The sequence below is a fragment of the Amaranthus tricolor genome, chromosome 6, assembly GCF_026212465.1.
Source record: "Amaranthus tricolor cultivar Red isolate AtriRed21 chromosome 6, ASM2621246v1, whole genome shotgun sequence".
In the NCBI taxonomy this organism is placed as follows: domain Eukaryota; kingdom Viridiplantae; phylum Streptophyta; class Magnoliopsida; order Caryophyllales; family Amaranthaceae; genus Amaranthus; species Amaranthus tricolor.
The window spans coordinates 28,071,379-28,094,818 of NC_080052.1; the positions used below are offsets into that span (position 1 = coordinate 28,071,379).

Consider the following 23,440-nt stretch of genomic DNA (forward strand, 5'->3'; position numbering starts at 1 on the left):
AACAATCTCTCAAGGTAAAAGACCTCACTTTTAATGGTGGTCTCCCACAAATACACTAATACAAGAAGAAGGAACTCTATTAGTTTGAACCCTAGTTTTCTCTAGTGTATTAGCCTCTAAACTGATTTCCTAAGCCTATTTGAACCTTTATATAGCCACAATATGCTAGGTAAACCCTAGGACAAATAGCCTTGATGCCCAAGTGCACTTTTGAGCCTGTTGCCAAACTTGCTCGAACGAGCATGAAGGGTGCTTGAACGAGCAGCCACTTCAAAGGCTTTCTGCCCGCTACTGTCTTCACGCCTTTTTCGAGCACCTCTTCCCTTGTGCCTTGCCTCGTTCAAGGTGCAGGCCAAACTCCATATTGTGCTCTCCCTTGCCTTGTTCAACCTCGAATCATCTCCAATGATCACTTTATCAAGTGATCCAAACGTTATTCTTCCATACCCTATTGCACATACATCATCATTCTCAAATGTACAAGACATGGAGTATGCAACTAGGTGATCAAAGTTACCTCTAAAGTCATGAGAGTTGGCACTTGCTTCAACAAGTATATTTATTGGTAGGTTGAGGGAGGGTGGAAATATGAAAATGAGATTGTTGAGCCATTTTTGCTTATTTCTGCCTTTTTAAATTTGTGCACCTTTGCAGGAGGCTATAAATTATCTCATCTTAGACAACTGTTTTTGTCCAATCCTCGAACGAGACACTATATTTATCAGAAACTGTCAAATAAATCTTCTATCATTTACCCAAAACCGCTTAAATAGTTGAATCCTTTGTAGCATGTTGGCTCAACTCGCCTATACATATATAATATTATCATTCGAAAATATAAAAAAAAACATAAATATATTGGCACTAGGCTGAGAATTGGAATTGATAAAGATCAATTTGTTCTTTGCTGATAAGACGATTGACATAGATTTCTTCCATGAACCAAAATTCGAACCATTAAATGATTTGGAGACCAACAGTAAACCAGGATGGTCAGCAGGATGGAGAAATAGAGGATCGGAATGGTCAAGAAAACTCAAACTAGGATCTTGATTTGTCATTGCAAACGAACAATTGAATCAATTATGGCAGCGTGAAAGCAGAAGATAAAGAAAGAACAAACCAGAATCTTGATAAGGGTTTTGCGAATGAACAAATCAATTGATTTTCGTTGGCGAAGATAGAGTGAAGAAGAACAGAAAACCTAGATTGATGAAGCGATTTGAAACAATCGAAACTGAAATGAATTGATTGAGAGATAATCTAGGTATGCAATGAGAACCTTTACATCTGATACCATGTTGATTTGAACATCTTGATTTCAAGAACAAGGTTGAATTTCTGAAAATAGAAGAAAATTGAGAAGAGAAAAAATAGGAGAGGATTGTATTCCCCTTTTTATTTTTTATTAAGTATATATGATTACAAAGATAAGACTATATATATATATATATATATATATATATATATATATATATATATATATATATATATATATATATATATATATATATATATATATATATATATATATATATATATATATATATATATATATATATATATATATATATATATATATATATATCAATATATGTCTAATGAATGTGGGTAATGAGTAGAAATTAGACTAAGTATGTCTAACATATATTTTTATGGAAACTAAGTCTAATAATAGACCCGACCTTTTATCGATTCAACCCATAAATAATCCTTTTTACAGTAATTTTAATCCTTCATTTATAGGGTCGACCTGCCCCGTTGAACACCATTTAGTTTAGAATAAAAAGTTTCATTCCAAGCCCCATTCAATTGGAGGAAACAAACTTTCAGCTTTAACCCGCCAATAAAACAAGATTATCAAGGTCCAAGGATTTTGATAAAAAGAGGGCATTATCTTCTTACTTTGAAACTCCACCCTTCTTCTCCTTCCTTTAAACATCGTTCACCATTTTTTTGCTCGCAGTAAATGGAGACAAATCTTCAATTACCCTTGCAAATTCAGCACCTTAAACCCTCTTTTTTGAAATACCCACCATTTTTTTCTCCTCAAAATCAAATCTTTCATCAACCCACAATTAATTCTTTTTATCATTGTTTTTGTAGTAGAATTTTTACTAGAACGGGAAAGCCTCCAACATTGAGAACTTATACCAATCATAAGCATAGAATTAGCATTAGAAGAAGAGTTTGTGAAATTAAAGGGGAATCGGGTAAACTAGAAGAAGAGAAGAAATTGCAAGAAGTGAAAAGGGCTTATCCTTTTCATGAAATTGAACCTAAATGGCAAAGTTTTTGGGATGATGATAAAACTTTTAGGACCCCAGATGATGTTGATACCTCTAAGCCTAAATTCTATGTTCTTGATATGTTCCCTTATCCAAGGTTTGTCTTTTTACATATTTCTTTTGACTGATAATTGTGAATTTTTTTGTAGTTTGCTATTCTATTCATATGATTTGGAAACTGCAATGATCAACTAAAATAATGTTCTATTAGGTTGTTTATGCTGTTAATCGAGTTATTGAGGCACTGATTGAAACATTTTTTACTCTAAGGTGGTTTCAAGGATTGTAACTCAAAATTATTAATTCAATTATCAGCTTCACTTCATTTATTGAATTATTGGGAGGTTAGGACTAGAAATTAGTGGCAAGAATAAATTTCGAAAGATTTCCGTAGCATTATACAACATTCTTTTATCCGAATGCCGTTAAGTGGTTTTGGGGGGCCATATTGGCCTTGTTAGTTATAACAAAGAGGTTGCTTTTGATTGACAGTGACAAACATAACTACAACTTGTTTAAGTGCGCATAATCTAATGGGACATTTTTATATTGTCTATTATAATCTGTCACCAAAGAACTAAAAATCTTTGGCCCCCTCGAAATACAGGACGATTTACCATGGAGTTATAAAGGAAAATTAATGTGGGTGTGAAATGTGAATTGTCAATAGGCTAATCCAGTTTTTGCCTTGCAATGAACAATTTGAGGGTTATGGTGTCTCACATATTTGGTTGAAGTGGAAAGGGGATTCGGACTACTTAATTTCTAAGTGAAGGGGCTGTACTATGTCATAAGATGTGGGATTTTCTTGAAGAACATTTCACCTGATCTAGTGATCTTTGTCGCTTCCTAAATAGTAGGTAGTGAGCTACTAAGTAGTAATATTAAGCAATGACCTATTTCATTAGTAAATAGTAACGGGAAGTAGTATATAATATTTCTTAAATTTGCACGGACCAAAATATTAGGCTATGATTTGCTTTGATCGGCTGCCTGGTGTTGGAAATTAGAACTACCTCTTGCAAAGTTCTGTTAGACAAAGATAACTTATGGCCAATGTGATTGCACTGCATATTCTTGTTCTCTGCCCAAGTTTTTATGAAGGACAGTATTACGTTTTTACAGTGGAGCAGGATTGCATGTTGGTCATCCGCTGGGATATACGGCTACTGATATTCTGGCCAGATACAAAAGGATGCAGGGTTTCAATGTTTTGCATCCGATGGGATGGGATGCATTTGGGTTGCCAGCTGAACAGTATGCTATTGATGTATGTTTATTGATCCTAAGACACATTTCATATAGTTAAAGTGTTAATTTACATTGCCTCTATTGTAAAATGTGGTCATCAGCTTGGATGCGTGACAGACAGGTACCCACCCTAAAGTAACAACTATGCGGAACATTGGGCGTTTTCGATCGCAGGTGAGTTACATAACTTGTAATACCTTTCATAGCACATCGTTTCAGCCTGTTTTGTCCTTTAAATATACCAACTGCCTCTGAAAACATACTAAATTTGGTACTTCATATGATATCTTGAATTTATTGATGCCTAAAATGACAATTTAGAACACTCTAGGAATGTTCTCTCTATATATATTGATTATCTTCAGCTCTTTGTAACTCTTCCTCCATTAATGGATGTTTTTTTTAGCTTAAATCATTGGGTTTCTCATATGACTGGGATCGTGAAATCTCTACAACAGAACCAGAATATTATAAATGGACACAATGGATATTTCTTCAGCTATTGAAAAGAGGATTGGCATATCAGGTCAGTCTTATGCAACATTGTGTTTGGATATATTTGTGTGCCCCTGTCCTATGTTCATTTGAACGGAATAACTCTGATTTACAGGCAGAAGTTCCTGTCAATTGGTGCCCTGCTCTTGGTACAGTATTAGCAAATGAGGAGGTGGTGGACGGTGTCAGTGAACGTGGGGGTCATCCTGTTATAAGAAAGGTATTGAAGTTACCAGAATGTCCATTCTAGTTTGTTAATTTCCCTTGTGTAATTCTTCTTATGTTTGTCTTAATTCTATTTCCTTTGAATGTTTTTATAATTTCAGTATCATTGTTTATTACGAGCAGCCAATGCGGCAGTGGATGCTCAGGATTACTGAGTATGCAGATCGCCTTCTTGAGGATCTTGAAGAGCTTGATTGGCCTGAAAGTTTGAAAGAAATGCAAAGGAATTGGATAGGAAGGTCAGAAGGAGCTGAGGTGGAATTTCCTGTGCTTGATGCCCATGGACAAGAAAGGGGCATGGAAATTACTGTTTATACCACCAGACCGGATACCATATTCGGTACAACGTATGTATCTTGTTGCTATCTTTTTAGTAGTGATCTAAAGATATATTAAAAAGAATTTATCTTCATTGTTTAATCTTTTTTTGCAGCTATCTTGTGCTGGCACCAGAGCATCCATTGTTGGAATCACTAGTATCCATGGACCAAGCAACATATGTAAGTCTTTTTGGTTCAGTATTTGAATAGTCTTTATCTATTTCATGTTCAACTTTTAAGCTATATTGTTCCAAAAATAGGTTGAGGAATATATAGATCTTGCCTCAAGGAAAAGTGATCTCGAGAGGACTGAGCTCCAAAAAGAGAAAACTGGAGTATTTACTGGTTGCTTTGCAAAAAACCCTGCTAATGGAGCGCCAATTCCCATATGGGTCGCAGATTATGTTCTCGGAAGGTATGATCTATTTTTCTTTCTTTTTATATTGTCGACAACTTGCTTGTATCTTGGGTTTAAATGACAAAAACTTATATGTTGCATTTGTATGTTTTCTGACATACGTTTTTTTTAAAATCTGGATGGCAGCTATGGTACTGGAGCAATAATGGCTGTACCCGCACATGATACACGTGACTATGAATTTGCGTCAAAGTATGATATACCAATTCAATGGGTTGTGAAATCTGATATTGAAGATGACAGCAGTTTAGGGAAGGCTTATCCTGGTGATGGTATAGTCGTGAATTCATCTAGTTCAGTGACAGGGCTAGACATCAATGGCTTGTCCAGCAAAGATGCCGCTTCAAAAGTAATCCGCTGGGCTGTGGAAACCGGAAACGGGAAGAAAAAGGTGTGCATTGTGCTATGAAGTTGTTCTTTAATATAGTCATTTAGGGAAAGTAGGCAAAAATTTAGAGAAAAGATGGCATCCTTAATGATTCTTTTTTGAATGGATCTGATTCTTCAGGTGAATTTCAAGTTAAGGGATTGGCTCTTTGCTAGGCAACGCTACTGGGGGGAGCCTATACCCGTCATATTTTTGGATGACACCGGTGAGACTCTTCCTCTTCCTGAAACTGAATTGCCTCTGACACTTCCTGAGTTGGATGATTTTACACCTACCGGGACTGGCGATCCACCATTGTCTAAGGCAGTGTCTTGGGTATGTGTTCATTTGCAGATATTTGTGATCATACCAGTGTTGATATTACCGCTGTTTGATTTGCATTCTATAATCTATATCTCTTTGGTCATTTCCATCAATCTGTTTCCAGTTTCATAAAATTTGTATCGCAAAATTTTTGTTTTCTCATATGCTCTTGTTCTTGGCATTTACTTCAATGGATACTTTTAGGCATTTGGTTTCGGAAGTATATGGAGTCTTTTTGGCGTTTTGTTCGCATAATGTGAAAAATGATTTGAACAAGTTTATGTGCTTAGTATTATGTGGAAACCTCAACAGTTATACTCTTGTTTAACAATCAGAGCTATTCTTTGATTCCACTCTTTTATAGGATCTTTCACAATTCTGATTTTCTTCTTCTTTATGATAATCGCAGGTCCAAACAGTGGACCCATTATCAGGAATGCCTGCCAGAAGGGAAACAAACACTATGCCCCAGTGGGCTGGCTCTTGCTGGTAAGGACTTTGCTTTTATCTTTCGTTGGATTTACAGAGAACAATCAACGATTTTCAATTGTAATGCGTCTTTGTCATTGGTTTTAGACATGTAAAATCCACATGAGTCTTAGACAAACGTTACCAAAAGTTTCTTTCTATATGATAGATAAAAACCTGCTTTGGGTGATCTCTATCATTTGGTTGCCAGTATCTAAACTTACTATTGCTGGTCGTTTGGTACCGACGTCTGTTACATCTTTTCTTTTTTGTTTTCTTTTAGGTGAGTGGTTGTGAAAACATGGAATGGTGTTGGGGTTGATTGTTTGTCAAATTTTCGTGGTTGGAAAATAAAAATAGCATGCATTTTGCCTTACCAGTTGTAGAAAGCAAAAAATACAGGTTCTAGTGGGCTAAGAATTAGAAACATAATAGCTGCAATGCAATGAGAATCATGCGGTGATTCCAGTCCATTGCTCACAAAATCTACTTTAATCATTTAGATTTTTCATCATATTACCCGCTTTTGTTCCCTGAGTTTAATTATATTTTTGGGGAAGCTTTTGCGATGCCTGTGCCTCATAGTTCATAATCTAATTTTTTACGGACAATGCAACATTCAAGATTATTTGACTATTTACAAATCTTAGAATTGACTCTTGATTTGTAATTAATCTTATGCACAGGTATTATTTAAGATTTATGGATCCAAAAAATTCAAAGGAACTGGTCAACAAAGATATAGAAAGGTCAGGTGGTCATAAATATACTAAATTTACCGATAATGTCTAACAAAAAGAACGTGTTTTAAATTTGTGTGACAATGTGCTGCGACTCAACTTCTAGCAGACATCACAATGCAGGTATTGGAGCCCAGTCGATGTATATGTTGGTGGCGCTGAGCATGCAGTTCTTCACTTACTTTATGCGAGATTTTGGCACAAGGTTCTTCATCTACTTATGCTTTTCTAATTCAAGATATTGTAATTCGTAAGATATGTATTGTCTAAATCCTATCCTTTAATAGCAGCTATTGTAACTGCAGTTTTATGGTTTTGTGATTGCAAAATTTTTCATTTCTTTCCCAGGTGCTCTATGATATTGGTGTTGTATCCACAAAGGAGCCGTTCAAGTGTGTCATAAACCAGGGGATTATATTGGGGGAAGTAAGTTTTCAATGATTAATTATGTCACTATTCCAACATATTATCGTAAGGATTGCCTGTAATATGATGGTAAAAAAGACTTCCTCAGTATTTCAGTATTGCTTAACATTCTGAAAATAGTTGCACAGAACTCGAAATTTTTCTCAACTTAATTTTAAAGTAAACGAAAAATGTAATTCTTCAAAACGAGATAAAATGATTGCAGTTTTATGTCTACTTTTCCAGGTTCAGTATACTGCACTTTGTGACATGGATGGAAATTTTGTATCGGCAGATACAGCAACTATGCTGGGTGAGCTTCATCAAAAACAAGTTCCCGAGGAAGAAGTACGTCTTATGTATTTGTTGCCACTAAGCTGTCATCACAAGTGTAGCAGTTTGTTACAATTTTATTGTGAAAATTACTAGCATCTGATTTCTTCGAATTTAATTTTTTTATAACTCATTCTTTCTTGGTTGAAGGTTATGAAATCTGGAGATTTCTTTGTATTAAAAGAGAATCCAGCGATTCGTCTGATTGCTCGGGCTTATAAAATGAGTAAAAGCAAGGGTAATGTAATCAATCCCGAGGATGTTGTTGCTGTATATGGAGCTGACTCGCTGCGTTTGTATGAGATGTTCATGGGACCATTGAGGTTGGCTCCAGTCTCTGAAGTTGATTAGACCTTTTTAACTTTGATAAGCAGTCTGATAAATACTACCACTAGTTGAAACTAATTGCAACATGGACCCGCGTAGAGGTGTTCATTCGGGTCATCGGGTTGATTTCGGGTCGGTTCAAATTCGGGTTTTGTGTCCACAATGGTTTTTACATAAATGTAAATTCATTTTTAAGTCACATCTAATCGGGTTCGGTTATAAAGTCAGGTGAGTATCGGGTCGTCGGGTCTGTTTTGAACACCTTTAGACCCACCATATTGCAAGTTTTTGGAACTGGAGGTAGTATTTCAAAAACTATGAATTTACACTACAGAATTAAAATGGGAGTTAAATAACATTGCACGATTATAATGATTTCTTTTGGCCTTTTAGAGACTCGAAACCATGGAACACCAGTGGAATCGAGGGCGTGCATCGATTTCTGGGTAGAGTTTGGAGACTAATTGTGGGTTCACCTTTACCTGATGGTTCATTCAGAGAAGGAACAGTTGCTGTTGATGAAGAACCAACAGTTGAACAGCTTCGTCCGCTCCATAAGTGTATTGAGAAGGTAAGATTTTTAAAGAACATTACTATGTTCAGTTGTAATAAGGCGTTTTGACTATGGAGGAGTGGATAAAGAAATTTGTTTAGGATAATGTCATCAATTAAATATGCCCTTCTAGATATTTAAAGAACATTACTATGTTCAGTTATTTTTCCGTGTTTTTATGATCACTATGATTTCAGACATGTTTCTATCCATAGACTTGGTTACTTGTTCACCGTCTTTGACGAGTACTCGTTTGAGAATGAGAAAAGGATTTGCATCTTTATGAGGAAGACCCTGAATTTAATTGGCTTTGTCGTAGGTTGCTGAGGAGATTGAAGCAACTCGGTTCAATACTGGTATCTCGGCAATGATGGAGTTTATTAATGTGGCATATAAGGTTTGACCCGCTCACTCCCCATTGCTCATTCCTTCTCTGAACAATTTTTGGTGATGTCTTGTGTCTTTGTTAATCTTTTTTGGAGTTGGATGCTGCTGATTATTAGTTTTGCATATGGCTTGATTTTAACCGAGTTGAAAATCTCATTACTATGTTTTCTTCTTTTACTTAGTGGGACAGACATCCAAGGTCAATCTTCGAGGCTTTTGTTCTATTGCTATCACCGTATGCTCCCCATATGGCCGAGGAGCTATGGTTTCGCCTAGGAAACTCAAATTCTCTTGCATACGAGCCTTTCCCAAAGGTAAGTTTTAAGTGTCTCCCGAATCTCCAGTTTTTAAGACTATGCTTGCTGTTTCTAGAATTTATTGGCACATTGTTTGCGAGATTTTCTAAAATTCGTCTTAAAATTGTTCTCTCTTTCGAAATCTCTTTTCCTTACTCCAATTAACATTCCAAAATAAAAGCGACCAACAGTTTTAGACGGTTTTTCTATTCAAATAAAGAACAGTCATCAGTGCTATCTTTGTTGCGAGTAGCGACTCATTTTTGACTTGCATTTTGACCTTAGTCGTCATGATATCGTAAAAATTTCATTGCATACTATTCCAAGTAAAGTATTCATTATATTGTGTTATAGAGGTGTTTAAACTCGTGTCTTTAATCCCGCGGCTGCATTACAAAGATCACAAGGCTTATACTTGCTAATGAGCATATGTTGGTCTATCTTACGTCTTACTATTGAAAGTTTCCGGTTTCAGGCGAATCCTGCATATTTGAAAGACTCCAAAATAGTCCTTCCGGTTCAAGTTAATGGAAAAACTCGTGGAACTATTCAAGTAGAAGAAACATGTTCAGAAGAAGAAGCTTTCAAATTAGCCTCCACAGATGAAAAACTGTCAAAATATATAGATGGAAAAATGATCAAAAAGAAGATTTTTGTCCCAGGTAAGATATTGAATGTGATTCTAGTTCCTGAAAACGTCAAGGTCGGTCAGCGATGAATACCTTACCTCGGTAAAGTGGACGATCATCATCACCTTTCAAATTGTATGAAAGCCAGATCGAACTTTTGATATTATGAGAACGGTAATAATCCTTTTTATTCAATATTTTCACAGTTGTATTATACATATTTTAAGTAGAAGTATTTCTGTATCCCCCATCTTTCAAAACTCTACGAGGCAAACTCTCGAGAACAAAGGGAGTAGAAAGCTAGCGAAAAACACCGCATTCTTAAAAAAACAGTCATTGATTGACTTGGTCACATTGTATCCTAACTTCACCCATTTTCCCTGTAAGAACATTAGCCGAAGAGAGCTTCACAAACGCAGATGAAAAAGTCTCGAAGAAATATTGTTGATCCATAGCAAACTGACTGACAATGTTCATTGTTCGTGGATCCCTTGCGATGCTGGAATCGATCCCGAACAAGCCTTTACCCATGATAATGTCTCTATAATACTGGTTATCAAATATTGTTGGAGTCATATCATTTGGTATAAATGTAAGGTTTGTAATGGGGACTTTACTAGGACAAGCAAGTCTCAAACTCAGCTGAAAACTGAGATCCATTTGGTCCCTTGATTTTGGATTGTAAAGCCTGTCCACAATGTTTATACAATGCCCTCCTCCCAGTGTGTGTCCACCTGCAATACATATACAAGTTTATTTCTTTTTCATTAGCCCATACTATAGCGATGTCGGGTTTTGAAGTAAAGAAGGGTCGAAAAGACGAACCATAGTAGGAGCCCAAAAGTCAGATCATAAAATCCATATTTTCAAAAAGAAAAATTTGAAAGTTGGGTGGGAGGGCATCCCCATGCACATTGCACCCATATAATTGAATTGTTGTGAATGAATACCACTATGTATCCACGTTACTAATAGAGTACAAAACCAATCACCAGACTTGTATTAAAATTAAATCACTAATTCTTATATGAGACGGTCTTACCATGAGATGTACCTCATACATAGGTTAATAGCTCAACTAATACAAATTATTAGTATATGGGCTTCTTAAAGGCTAAATGGACGATTAAAATGAGTATATAACTAACTTTACGGTTTTAATAAAAGGATATCATGATTGATTTTATGCTCTATCAGTTATCAATTATTAGTTATCAGCTATGTACTATACGACAATAACAACAATTTTATAGCCTTCAAAAATTGAGGTTGGCTACATGTACCAATATACTAGTTATGTATTGTGAGGGCCAATGAATTGTTACCTAGAATTGCAACAGATTCATGGAGGTACATCCCTTTGGGTTTGAAAATATGGAGTAATTGGTGGACATTGATAGTTGTGGAAGGAAGATGAGCATCAGCTTGTTTGGGAGTAGAATAGTTGAAGGAGTCTTTTCTTCCAAGAGGGATTTGAATGAAAGGTCCACCAGAGAGTAGAATTGAATCCCTGGCTGCCAGAGCAATTATGTCTGCACAAGAGACTTGTCTTGGACATACAGCTTCTAAGATAGACTTCAATCTACCAATCTCTTCAAGTTTTCTAATTCCAAAGTTCTTGGAACATTGCATTTCTGAGTCCTTGGAATCAAGTAGAATTGAAGCATCACACCCCTACATTCAATATTTAAATTAATAAATGGTTTTGAATTCACATTCGACTGAAATTATTATAATAATAGTATATATATTGCACATATTTATGAATATCTTGAATGATTTTTATTTTAAAGTCGGAAAATTATAGAGCGTCGAATCTGTTTGACGTATCGATGTAAATGTAATGATTTCAAGATTAGTATATACTGACATTGGGTGATGTAAGTGTGATAATTTCTCTCAAAAAGAAAAGCAAAAGATGATGTTCATGAATTACATATGAAATGCCATAATTAGTTGCTTTAGTACTTATAGAATAAGCATTTCACACAAGGTACATGACAAGAAGTCCAATCATGTCCATCACTTGAGGGCGCAATGGACATCATTGGCCATTAGGAAGGTTTAAGCATTATTCGCACTTAATTTGCTATATTTTTATTTTAGCTCATTTTCATAATCTTTTTATAATAATTTTACCATTTTTACTTTCTATACTCTTTTATATTTCTAAATATTACTCTATCTTAATTTATTATACCCAACTTCTTAATTATTGATTATAATAAAGGAACACAAAATACCAAGAAATTGAGTTACCAAGTTACCAATATCCAATATAGAGCTTTTTGTTAACAAGAAAATCAATGATAGAAGTATACCATTTTTATCTTGCTTGAATTGTGTATATTATGCACTTTTATCTAGAAAATAATATATATAATTTAGGCTCGAATCTGTTTAGATAATAATATTTAATTATATGATCAATATAAAATTATATGATTTCAATCCATACCCTTAGTGCCTTTAAAAAAGCATATAACAATTAACTCATAAAGCTTTCACCTATTATTGGAGTCAAATGGTTGCTTTTTCAAAGAGATAAAAAGAATATATTATAGAAAAAATGAGTATGAAAGAAGTTTGTACACATATCGAGACGAGTGTTCAACATAGATTATAAGTAGCAAAAGGAGTTAAGGGAAAAGAAGAAAAATAAGATAACCTGAACTTGACAGTCATGGAAGAAAAGACGTAGAAAGGCAGAAGGAGCAGAAGCATCAGCAGCAAAGAAGATTAACATTTGTTTTCTCACAATATCTTCCAGAAACGGACATGTTAACTCGTAATAATTGTAAGCAAGCTGCTTACTTGTAGTATTAATACTAGTATTGTTTTCTTCACTTGTTTCAATTATACATAAACAATAACAAAGAATCGCTGTCCACATTATTACACTCCACTTTGTCATTTCTTAGCTTCCCTATTTTTCTATATTCTCTGTACAACATATACAATAGTGTGTATTCTTATATAGTAAGGAATAAGCCCAGTCCTAAATAGTCTGCATAAACTAGAAATAGGGTATTTATTTGCCCTCCTAGTCCTGCCTGCTGCTGCTGCTTTAGTAGTTGTCCGATTTCAATTATTGAATTATCTGAACCTTTTCATTTAGGCAAAATTGTAAAATACGTATAATATTAAGTAGTAACCAAATGCATTTAATTTTTTGTTATTGCAAGGGTAATGTTTTTCATGTGTTTAATGTTCAGATAACTTTTGAATTGGCTCGGTTTGATGGAGAAGTCTAATTGTCTAAGGTGAGTTAGATTTAGGCGGAGTTCGTCCAGTTGTTCAGATGAGAAAAAAGACGTAAAATATGTGCAAGGCAAGGTGGTAGCATTTTGTAAGGAGCTTGCTCTTACAAGCACATGATGCAACATAATGAAATATTATCTTATTCGGATAAAATTATACAAATCTTTATTGTTAAAGCTGCAAAATTAATCGATAGTTTCCATCATTGAAACTATAAGCGTAAGTACGTTAAATATTGCTATATAATCTCTCTTTATTGTAATTTATTTTATTTGTGCACACTCTAGGCTTTAATAAGTTAATCAAAGAAATACCTCCAAGAAGAAGGTAATGCAATTAGTTGTATCAGTTAATCTAACTACACAACAGTAAAATCCTTAATATATATCTCCAGCCATTGCCTCGTAGAGTTGTACTCCTCAATATAAATGTATGGTCTCAAATTATGTACCCGTGAAAATTAATGAGGCAAAGATTTACAGTCAAAAGTAGGGCCCACCGTTGCCGTAGTTTATAAATTGAGTGGACTGTGTTAAGTAGAAAGATCTACTGCTACTGCATGCATATATATATATATATAGAGAGAGTGACTAATCGTAACATTAATAATTAAGTTTTCTACTTCATATTGTCCACTCAATTTTTTAATGAAGATAATCAGGACACAGCAAAACACATTCACAACTGCGTCAAATTAAATTTACTGTATATATTACTGATTGTACCATTATTTTTTAACAAAATATATCATAATTAGATACGAGTATTTTAGAACGAAGGATGTATATAACTGTATATTATAATTAGATTAAATTTTCTATTGACTTTTTAATTGATAAAATAGTTGATAGTAGACAATCAACAATTAATTTTTTTGCCAAATATCCACATAACTATTGGCTTATACATCTAGCTCAACAGCTAAAAGACTAGTCATAAGTTAGTCTATCAGCAGGTAAAATAAACTAACTAAAATAGTCAATAAATTCCGACAACCAATTATCAAACATTCTCATAATATAATTAAGACAATATGTTTAAACATATTATTTACAGTTTCCTTTTAATACCTTAAGAATATAGGTGTTGTTACATATAGTACATTAGAGTATTATCAGGTCCATCTTATTGATAGCAACCTTCTAGCTATCGCAAGGATATAATTTATTGTTTTCTTTCCCCTATAACCCTGATCATAGTTTATGAACGGAATATATATATATTGAGTATGATGATAGTTGAATATTGGAGTTTTAGTTTTGAAATTTTTTTAGTACTTTTTTTAATACCCATTATGCCATTGTTTTCTATGTTAATTTCTTACAATGTAACAGAGGAATCATGACTGGGTTTTACACCCATTTCTGCAACCAATGAAGCAATTTCTTAGTTGGCTATTTATTCTAAATTCTGCTCTAACAACTCATCCACCAACACACAACTTACAAGTCTTGACTTTGTACATAGTACTGTCATTTATATTGAATTTCATACCTCCTAATTTGTCGAGAATAATTATTTCTTTATATTATTTACAGATTTACAGATTTTTAATTTTGACCAATCCTAGCTTGATGATCCAATAGTAAATATTTAAACACGTTTCTTTAGGTTGAGCAATAACTGATTGCATTTTCTCTTAGATGTTCATCTCAAACAAGTTCTAATTTCATATTTGTTGGTTGACTTATGTACTCCTAAGTTCTAAGTTGACTAATGATTTTTAGAGGGTAAATTTTTGCAAGAAGAAATAAGAAAGCTTCTTATTTTGTGATATGTGGTTTCATACTAAATTAATTACAACTAACTAAAGATATGGAAAGTTGTTAGGAAAACAATTATTTCTAATATATTACTTGTTATATACTCTAACAACGTATTGTAAATTTTTAGAAGATAATATTATTGCGTATATATATTAGCTAAAAAAACTTATTGTGTATATATGTTAATTATATGAGTTATATATTGAGTTGGAGGTTTTATTTGATGGGCTAGCATCATATACCTAGACATTGTATAACACTAGACTTTTCTATGTTTTTACCGACATGTAACTTATTTTCCTAAGGGAAAATAGTGACTTCTAGCTATAGTTCACGATGATGTAGTACTTATGGATCATCAATATAAATTTATATATTGGTGCTCTCAGTATTTTACTATTCGCCTTTAACAATTAAACTAGTTGTATAAGTCAATAGTTAATTCAACTTAAACAACTTGTAAATATCAATTAATATTAATTAGAAAAAGTTTGACTAGTTTGAGTCCAACAAAAGAAGAAATTGCTCAACAATTATTACAATAGATTGCAATATTAAGTATCAAATCTCTAAATTGTGACCTACATCCTCTCTTTTTTTCTTTTCTTTTTTTTTTTGGGTAAAAATCGGAAGAATTAAAATTTTCTTGCAACAGTTTGGTTCCATCCTTTAAGGCGCGCCCTTTGTTCCCACATGAAGGTAATTTTTCTCTGTGCATCTAAAGCTTCCTCAGCTCTTTCTCTTGCTTCCTCACAAGTTTCCATACCTGAATTACATTTATCTGCTTCTTTTTGATATTGGGAAGCTATCTTCTTTGCTTCAACCAATGCCATTTCTGATCTTTGTTGGGTTTCTAAGGCCTCACTCTCTTTTTGCTTTAGTTCATCTGCTACAAGTTCTGCCAAGTGCTTCTCCGTATCTTTACTCACTTCTGGATCATGCTTCATGCAATCTAATTGTGTTAAAAAAAACATCATTAAGATCAAAATGGTTCATATTAGTTCAAAGCTAATTGACTTTTTCATAAATTGGTTCTTAACATCTATCGAAAACCAACGTGACATATGGTCACAAATCGAATCTCATCACACCTGAAACATTTAAGGGTACTGTTTATTATCACTCATATATATTGTTAAATTATTTGTAGGAGCCTATCTATTTGATGATAAATTGAGTGTTTGCATTGCTCCTTACCCTCCTCCCTCAGGACTCTGACTTGTGCGGGATATTAGATTGATGACTTTGACTTTGACTCCGACTCCGACTCTATTTATTCAGATACCACATATAACAAATCTTGATATAAACATAAACTTAAACTGACAGCTTATAGAATATATAATTTATATTACGACTTCAAGATATGTTATATATCTGATCTATTGCTCGAATTTCGGTATTTGTATATTCTATTACATTATGATTAAAAGTTGTTTGTGTGAAATGTAAAGTCCAAGTTAAATATATAGTTACATATTGTTCTAATACATATGAGATGTTGTAACAAAGAATAAAATTTAAAGTTTAATATCCTTAAGAGTCTTACCTGTGAATGACTGATTTAATCCTGCAAGTAGATACAATACAAATGAATCAGGTCAAATAATAGTACAAGTAGTTATTTGAAATTATTTTCCATTATAATTTATGATGAATTGTAATAGATTTCATTTTAAAATATTCCAAGAGGAAATCCTAACTACAAAATTAAATAAATTGAAAAGGAAACAGCTTTCATATTCAATAAGATCAGGAGATTCATGTTTTATGTCATAATATTTATTGAAACAAAAAGCAAGATGCATGTGATTGTGATCGACTATATGCTTTCAAAAAATAAACAGGGTGGATTCCAAACAAAACTAAATAATGTCGAATTAAAGGTTTAAACTTGAATAACTAATAATGCCACAATGGAAAACTTCTACCAACTTAACCAGTCATTACATTAATATTTATAATTAACAAGTTTGATATAAAACAATGCTGTCAATTGACAGCATTGTAAGGCCTTTTATATCCGCCTTTTAAATCACTGATGAAATTTTGTCCATTATAGAGTAAATATATAATTGTATGTCTGACTGTCTCACTCATTTAGCATTATTTCAGATTACATGTAAGAGTTTTCAAATTACAATGGACACACACATTTGAACTCAAAAAATACTCATTTAAATATCGTTCAATGCCCTTAAAAGTCCATTAAAAAGGTAATAGTTGGGTAAGTAGTGAAGGGTTATTTAATTAATTAGTTTCGGTAAGTAGGGTATATGGGGTATATTCGTAATTACGTGTGTGAACTAAGAGCATTTAAGTAAAAAAAGATTTACAAACAAGAAAATGCGACAATTAATATGAATTCGCCAAATAAGAAAATGTCACAATTAAATTGATTCGAACCGACTATGTCAAGAAGACCATAATACTTGGTTTGTGAAACGTAACTTCATACCATTATTAACAACAATGACAATACATAAAATTGTTATCTTAGAATTATATGGATTGGATTAACTCAAAACAAATCTATCAATGTATGTTTTATTTGTAAGAGTTTAATTTTTTCATTAAGCCAAATTTCATATAAAATTAAATTATTTTAAAAACTGTTATACTAATTTACCTTTTTCCATCATCAATATTAGCAACATTCATACAACAATGAAAATGAAAAATTTAATAGAGTTTTTTAAGCTATTTTGGAATTAAATCATAAAATTACCTTGAGAAAGGGAGAGAAAAGGGTAAGAAGAAGAGCAATGACAAAGGCATGGAGGGCAAGAAGATGATGAGTGAGTGGAAAAGCCAAAGCCTTCTAGAAAATGCCAATAAAGAGGGGGACCCACAATGACACACATCCCAAGAACCCCCATTGCCATTTTCACCACTCTTGGGCTGAATATACCATTCCCTCTATTTTGATATCCCATTTTGTAATCTATGATTTCAAATCTATTCCACAGGCATCAATCACATAATTCAGCTTTTATTTTTGTTCTCTAATTATCATGAAATTATAACATTAAAGTAAATAAATTTTCTTCTTTTGTTTGTTTAATTTTTTGGCTGAAATGATTGTTTGATTTAACTTAATTAACTTTTTAGTGTGATTTTGTTTCTATGATGGGAAATAACCAAGTTATATGTACATGCTAACAAGTGGCCTAATATTGTGCCACAACTTTCAAAATTTTAAAAGATGAAAATGTTTATGAATTGAAAGTTTGAATTATGAAAATTTTGGTACAATTACTGGAAAGCAAACATATGAAAATAGTGCCTTAAGTCGTGTTTCGATTATGAAACGAGGAAGTGCAAAAGACACTTAAAATACCTGGAGATAGGTGTAATCGGGTACAACCATCAATATGCTGAAAATGTTTATGATCCTTCCGCTGATGAGACCTCAAATCCTGCAATACAACGTTAGTCTTGTCCGGGGGTGATCTCCCGGAAAACCCCTCCGATGCTCAAGTCAGATCGGGAGACAGAAAGTAATGAATATATGATAATGAATGAATACAAGATTAACGGATTGTAGGATGAGTTCACATCAATTGAAGGAATATTTGGTTCAATATATATTGTATGAGGGCGAATATTTTTGTGGAGTAATGGTAGGAATATATCAAAGCTTAGTTCGGTGCAAATGATGTACGCGACATGTATTTATAATGGTAGAAAGGAGGTTGGATGGTGAATTAATGTGGGAATCATGGGTATGATGGGTGAGTGGTAGGTTATGATGAGTGGTGGGTAGTTATTTTAAGAAGTTATTGAACCGAGTTGCGTGGTTAGGGTTTGACTAAATAAATTACGGGTTTATTTATTTGACCCCATAACAAGTCGTGTTGTGAAAAAAATTGTGTCGTATCGTGCAGTGTTAGAATATTTAAAAATGAGGTCTATACTCGATTTAAACTCATATGTTATTGCGTTGGCCAAATAAATTATTTTTTTTGCCACTTTGAAATTCATTAAGTACATATTTATTTACCTAAACATTTGCATATATGTTTTATTCATTTATTTAGACAATTACGTATTTATATTTTTGTGTAATAATGATTATATATATATATATATATATATTATATTTACAGTAATTTTATATATAATTTAAGAAATTTAATAATTAATAATTACAAATAATAAAGAAAACTAATGATTTGAAAAATAACTTGCTTTATTTATTATCAATTTATCAATAAATAAAATACTAATATTTAAAAAATTTGCATAAATAAAAGTACTAAAGAGTAATAACAATAAATTCAATATAAAAATATCATCTCTTTTATTTATAAATAATTAAAGATAGAAAAAAAATAGTGAAAATATTAGCAAAATATTAATATTCTTAACACAAATCGCAAATCACAAACTCATAAACATGTCAAATTATGAAAAATTTGAAACAGATAAGCAATTTTAATAAAAATAAATAAATAAATAATCTTCGGTTTAACTTAATTTCAAAAACAAACGTCTTCATATCCGAGCCTGAGGTCATGTATGTTCACGGTTACTAACAGCGAACAAAAAAATTGATCAAAAAAAGTTAAAATTATGTTCGCAGTTAATAACTACGAATAAAAAGGAAACAATGTAATAACGTTAAAAAAGACAAAAAACAAAAATATTATTTGTTCGCAATTTAAGTTTTTATCCGAAACTCATTTTTTTTTATTAAAATTGTTTATTTGTATCAATCTTTCTCAAATTATGTCATGGGGCATTGACCGTATTGTAATGGGTCAGTCCTCATGCCTAGCCCAAGGGTCATTCTCATGCCATAGACCAAGTTGTGCCTACATACCTAAATCGTTGACGGTAGCCCACGTGATCAAGTTGTGTCCTGTGGAGCTATAATGCGACCCGAGTTGGGCCTCAGGCAGACCCACACGCCAGCCAAACCCACTTATATGTTTAATTAACCTAAAATATTAAATTGATTTTTTAAGTTGGAATATTGCAAATAATAAAAGATGATGGAAATATTGAAAAACGTACAAATTCTCCATAAAATTCTTCTCACTCTTCACCATCTCTTCAATATATTAATTTAATCTTTTTCTCAATAAATTTGGGCATGTTTATTGGGAAACTACCCAAAATACCAAATACTTAATTTCTAATAATTGCTAGCCACAATGAAGTAGAAGTATATTTCTCTCATCCCTTTTTCTTCACTTAAGAAGAAGATTTGCATTTCTAATTGTGGGATTTGACTTCATAACTAATTAAAGGCAACATGACCAGGTGATACCAATTTAGTAAATTATGATCACAGTTCAGTCTGCTACAAACATTTTTAATTTCTTCAACATGTATAGTACAAGTATTTATTGGAAATACAGAAAAAAATAAGTATTCTTCAATTCCAAGTAAACTTACAATATAGTCAATCACTAAGATTAAGAAGAAATTTATGCCCCGTCTACCTAGATTATGGTTCGAGTCATTGACTATGAACATTATTAATATTAAATCATGTAATCAATATAATGTACAAGTATGACACATGATTGGTTCATCACACCCATATACAGAGATTAATATTTGGCCTGTTGGATTTTAGTATTCTAGTTCCGCCACTGCTTTGAATTGAGACTGATTCTCCTAGGATTTATCATGAAACCACCTTAACAAAAAGCTTAAGCTTTTGGTTAAGACACCAGGATATGTTATATGGTCTAACATGCCCCCTCGCACAAGAGCCCTTCAAGTTAAAAGTTTAGATGTGATTGTCACACTGATTCTGATACCGTGTCAAGAAAAAAACCTCAACCAAAAACTTCAGTTAATGGTAGAGGCTCAATGACTCATGATATATTATATGCTCTAACAAGATATAATAAACGCTCCAAATTATCTTAAATGTTTAATAAAAACTTAAAAAAATTATATTTCTAAGTATTTCATGTTCTAAAATAATCTCGCATGCATGCATTTAGATTTCATAGAATACTCTCGAATAATAAGATAGATGTACCTTCTAAAATTTACATCCTTTCAAAAATAATGTACCAATATTTGTTAAGTTTAAAGTAAGTTTGACCATCCGATATTAAATTGTACGTATGCTATGTTTTTTTTCTTTTATGTTTAAAAACTATGTTTGACCATTATAATAATAATAATTTGTAATTAAGTCAAAGCCTCAAAGAATAGATGATCATGTATGAAATAAATACGTAATGTAAGAGCAAGAGTCGTATGGAAAAACTCTAAGCAAAATACATACATACATCATCAATTAAAATTGACATGAATGTATGCTTCTCTAACTAACTATAATTGTTTTGGAATTATACAAACGATGTCACGTTATTTAGGTCTAATTTAATTATTTTAATTGGAATTGAAGCTTTTCTCAAATTTATCTTTTACAATTTTTTCGAGTCGGGGGACTCCTTTGGCCGCGCTCTCCTCTATGGGTATGAGTTGCAGCCGTTCTTCTCTCCCCAAATCCCGTCCATAATTTTTTTATGAGCGGGATATACTGGATTGGATGATGATGATGATCTTCCACAATTACTGGAATATGATGCGAGTATTTTGACTAGAAATCTAGGCTCGAGCTAAGCCTTTTGATGCAATTATCCAAGTAGTTTGACTAAAAATTCCTTTAATAATAATTCAACACGCATATTGAAGTGGATATTCAGACCGTTATATACTAATATCTAAATTCCCTCCTGAATGCAGACGGTCGATAACACTTTAATTTAAGATCTAAACATTTAATTTTACAATATATATATATATATATATATATATATATATATATATATATATATATATATATATATATATATAGATATATATATAGATATATATATATATATATATATATATATATATATATATATATATATATATATATATATATATATATATATATAGATATATATATATATATATATATATATATATATATATATATATATATATATATATATATATATATATATATATCATTATTATTAGTATTATTTGTCAAGTACTTCACTTGTTAGTGGTTAAAAACATTTGTGACAGATAAATATGATCCAATTTCGTAAGCAAGTAATTCTCTTGCTCTACATGATTTTTAACCCACATATAATAGATTACTTAACACTAGGACGACACACATCCATCACAAAACCAAAATGTGCTTAATCAAACACGACTTGCATAAGACTTTTATTTGATTCGAATTTGAATTTGATCTGATAGGTATCTAACATAATCCATTTAGAATGACCAAATATTCAGATTGACCTAATTCAATATCAACTAAAGGTATAATAGATATGATTTTGATGCGTCTAATTAACCTAGTATTTACACGACTAGCAATTTCCTGAACTTGATATCAAGCAAAAACTCTATCAAATTGGTCTAATATCAATCACACAAATATTTAACCTGATCTGAAATTAACCAATTTTACTATTATTCACACTTTTTTTGATATAGTGACAAATTATGGTACTATTTTTTTCTAATATAGTAATAATTGCTATTGTTATTTTTAAAAGAAAATTTAAGGCATTTATTTTGAAAAGAGGTTTGATTTTGGAGAAGGAATTTAAGGGCATTATATTTGCATAATAGATAACTCAAATTTAAAATATCCCAACTCAAAGTAATTAATCCAAGCCAAAAAAATGACCCCACCTAATGTGTAATGGAACTCAATTCAAAGAAAATGAGTATAATGGAGTTTGACTTGAAATGTTACAACTGGTTTAATTTAAATCCGACCTTAAATCAATATAATTTAAAATTCCGTTGATATCAACTTAACATAAATTTACTCTGTTACATCCGATATGACTTGTAGTCAAAAATTTTTATTTGTATAACTATCTCACATATCCCAATCCCATAAATTCAGATTTTGATTTAAGAAAATAATTTACTTCTACTTCACATTCCTAGCTAGTTAGAAAGATATTTATCAAAAAAAAAAGTGAGAAAATAGAAAGATTTAGTCATCCAAATATGTCAAATCCTGTCCTATTACACGAAGTGTCGAAGAAACTTGATACAAAAAGTGTTGACAAATGACTAGATCTTGGATAATAAAGTGCTTTGCCAACGGCTAAGAAAATGACTAACTAAAAATAAAAAGTACACAAGTTTGAATATTTTGATTAGGCCAATAGCCATTTTGGGAAAACGAGTAGCTCAATATAAGCTGAAAATTAAATTATTGGCCTACTACCAAATATTAATTTATTCTTCAATAAATAAATTTTGGACATCTTTCTCATTGAAAAAAATCCATTATCTTTTGTTTGTTCAAATAATTACAAATAAGATTTAAACAATTTTATCTAATTTGTAACATAAATCTGTATACTAAGTGCAAAGTTTAGAAGAATCGTAATAATAATAATAATTAATTCTAATTAATCCTATACATAAATACACAATATATACTATAATCAGAGAACATACTACATATTCTGAAATAAGAAAACTAAATATTTACATATTCTTTTATTTTCTTTTCTAATTATATGTATGTGAATTAAGAATACTAATATATGATAAGCCAAAGTAATAATAATAAATAACATTAATA

At 32.0% G+C, this 23,440-nt stretch overlaps 3 protein-coding genes across 5 annotated transcripts; 1 reads left to right on the forward strand and 2 right to left on the reverse strand.

Moving 5' to 3' along the window:
* The first annotated feature begins 1,751 nt into the window (after positions 1 to 1,751).
* On the forward strand, positions 1,752 to 10,178 carry LOC130814895 (leucine--tRNA ligase, chloroplastic/mitochondrial). Of its 3 annotated transcripts, XM_057681153.1 has the most exons (20): positions 1,752 to 2,385; positions 3,414 to 3,558; positions 3,657 to 3,713; positions 3,946 to 4,065; positions 4,150 to 4,254; positions 4,383 to 4,606; positions 4,693 to 4,759; positions 4,840 to 4,994; positions 5,124 to 5,388; positions 5,506 to 5,700; positions 6,098 to 6,177; positions 6,843 to 6,905; positions 7,020 to 7,101; positions 7,245 to 7,322; positions 7,548 to 7,649; positions 7,785 to 7,957; positions 8,355 to 8,532; positions 8,834 to 8,911; positions 9,084 to 9,215; positions 9,673 to 10,178. In XM_057681153.1, the coding sequence occupies exons 1-20, from the start codon at positions 1,970 to 1,972 to the stop codon at positions 9,913 to 9,915; spliced, it is 2,958 nt and encodes a 985-aa protein (XP_057537136.1). In that variant the 5' UTR covers positions 1,752 to 1,969; the 3' UTR covers positions 9,916 to 10,178. The 3 variants fall into 3 exon arrangements, with proteins under 3 accessions (XP_057537136.1, XP_057537139.1, XP_057537138.1); XM_057681156.1 differs by lacking the exon at positions 1,752 to 2,385 and having other exon boundaries at positions 3,419 to 3,558; positions 3,641 to 3,713; XM_057681155.1 differs by lacking the exon at positions 1,752 to 2,385 and having other exon boundaries at positions 3,421 to 3,558; positions 3,661 to 3,713.
* On the reverse strand, positions 10,160 to 12,829 carry LOC130814896 (peroxidase 29). Its single transcript, XM_057681157.1, has 3 exons — positions 12,495 to 12,829; positions 11,152 to 11,500; positions 10,160 to 10,560 (listed from the first exon to the last, which is right to left on the reverse strand). The coding sequence occupies exons 1-3, from the start codon at positions 12,738 to 12,740 to the stop codon at positions 10,160 to 10,162; spliced, it is 996 nt and encodes a 331-aa protein (XP_057537140.1). The 5' UTR covers positions 12,741 to 12,829.
* Positions 12,830 to 15,351: 2,522 nt separating this feature from the next.
* LOC130815175 (uncharacterized) lies at positions 15,352 to 17,836 on the reverse strand. Its single transcript, XM_057681556.1, has 3 exons — positions 17,582 to 17,836; positions 16,403 to 16,423; positions 15,352 to 15,805 (listed from the first exon to the last, which is right to left on the reverse strand). The coding sequence occupies exons 1-3, from the start codon at positions 17,787 to 17,789 to the stop codon at positions 15,489 to 15,491; spliced, it is 546 nt and encodes a 181-aa protein (XP_057537539.1). The 5' UTR covers positions 17,790 to 17,836; the 3' UTR covers positions 15,352 to 15,488.
* Between the last annotated feature and the right edge of the window lie 5,604 nt (positions 17,837 to 23,440).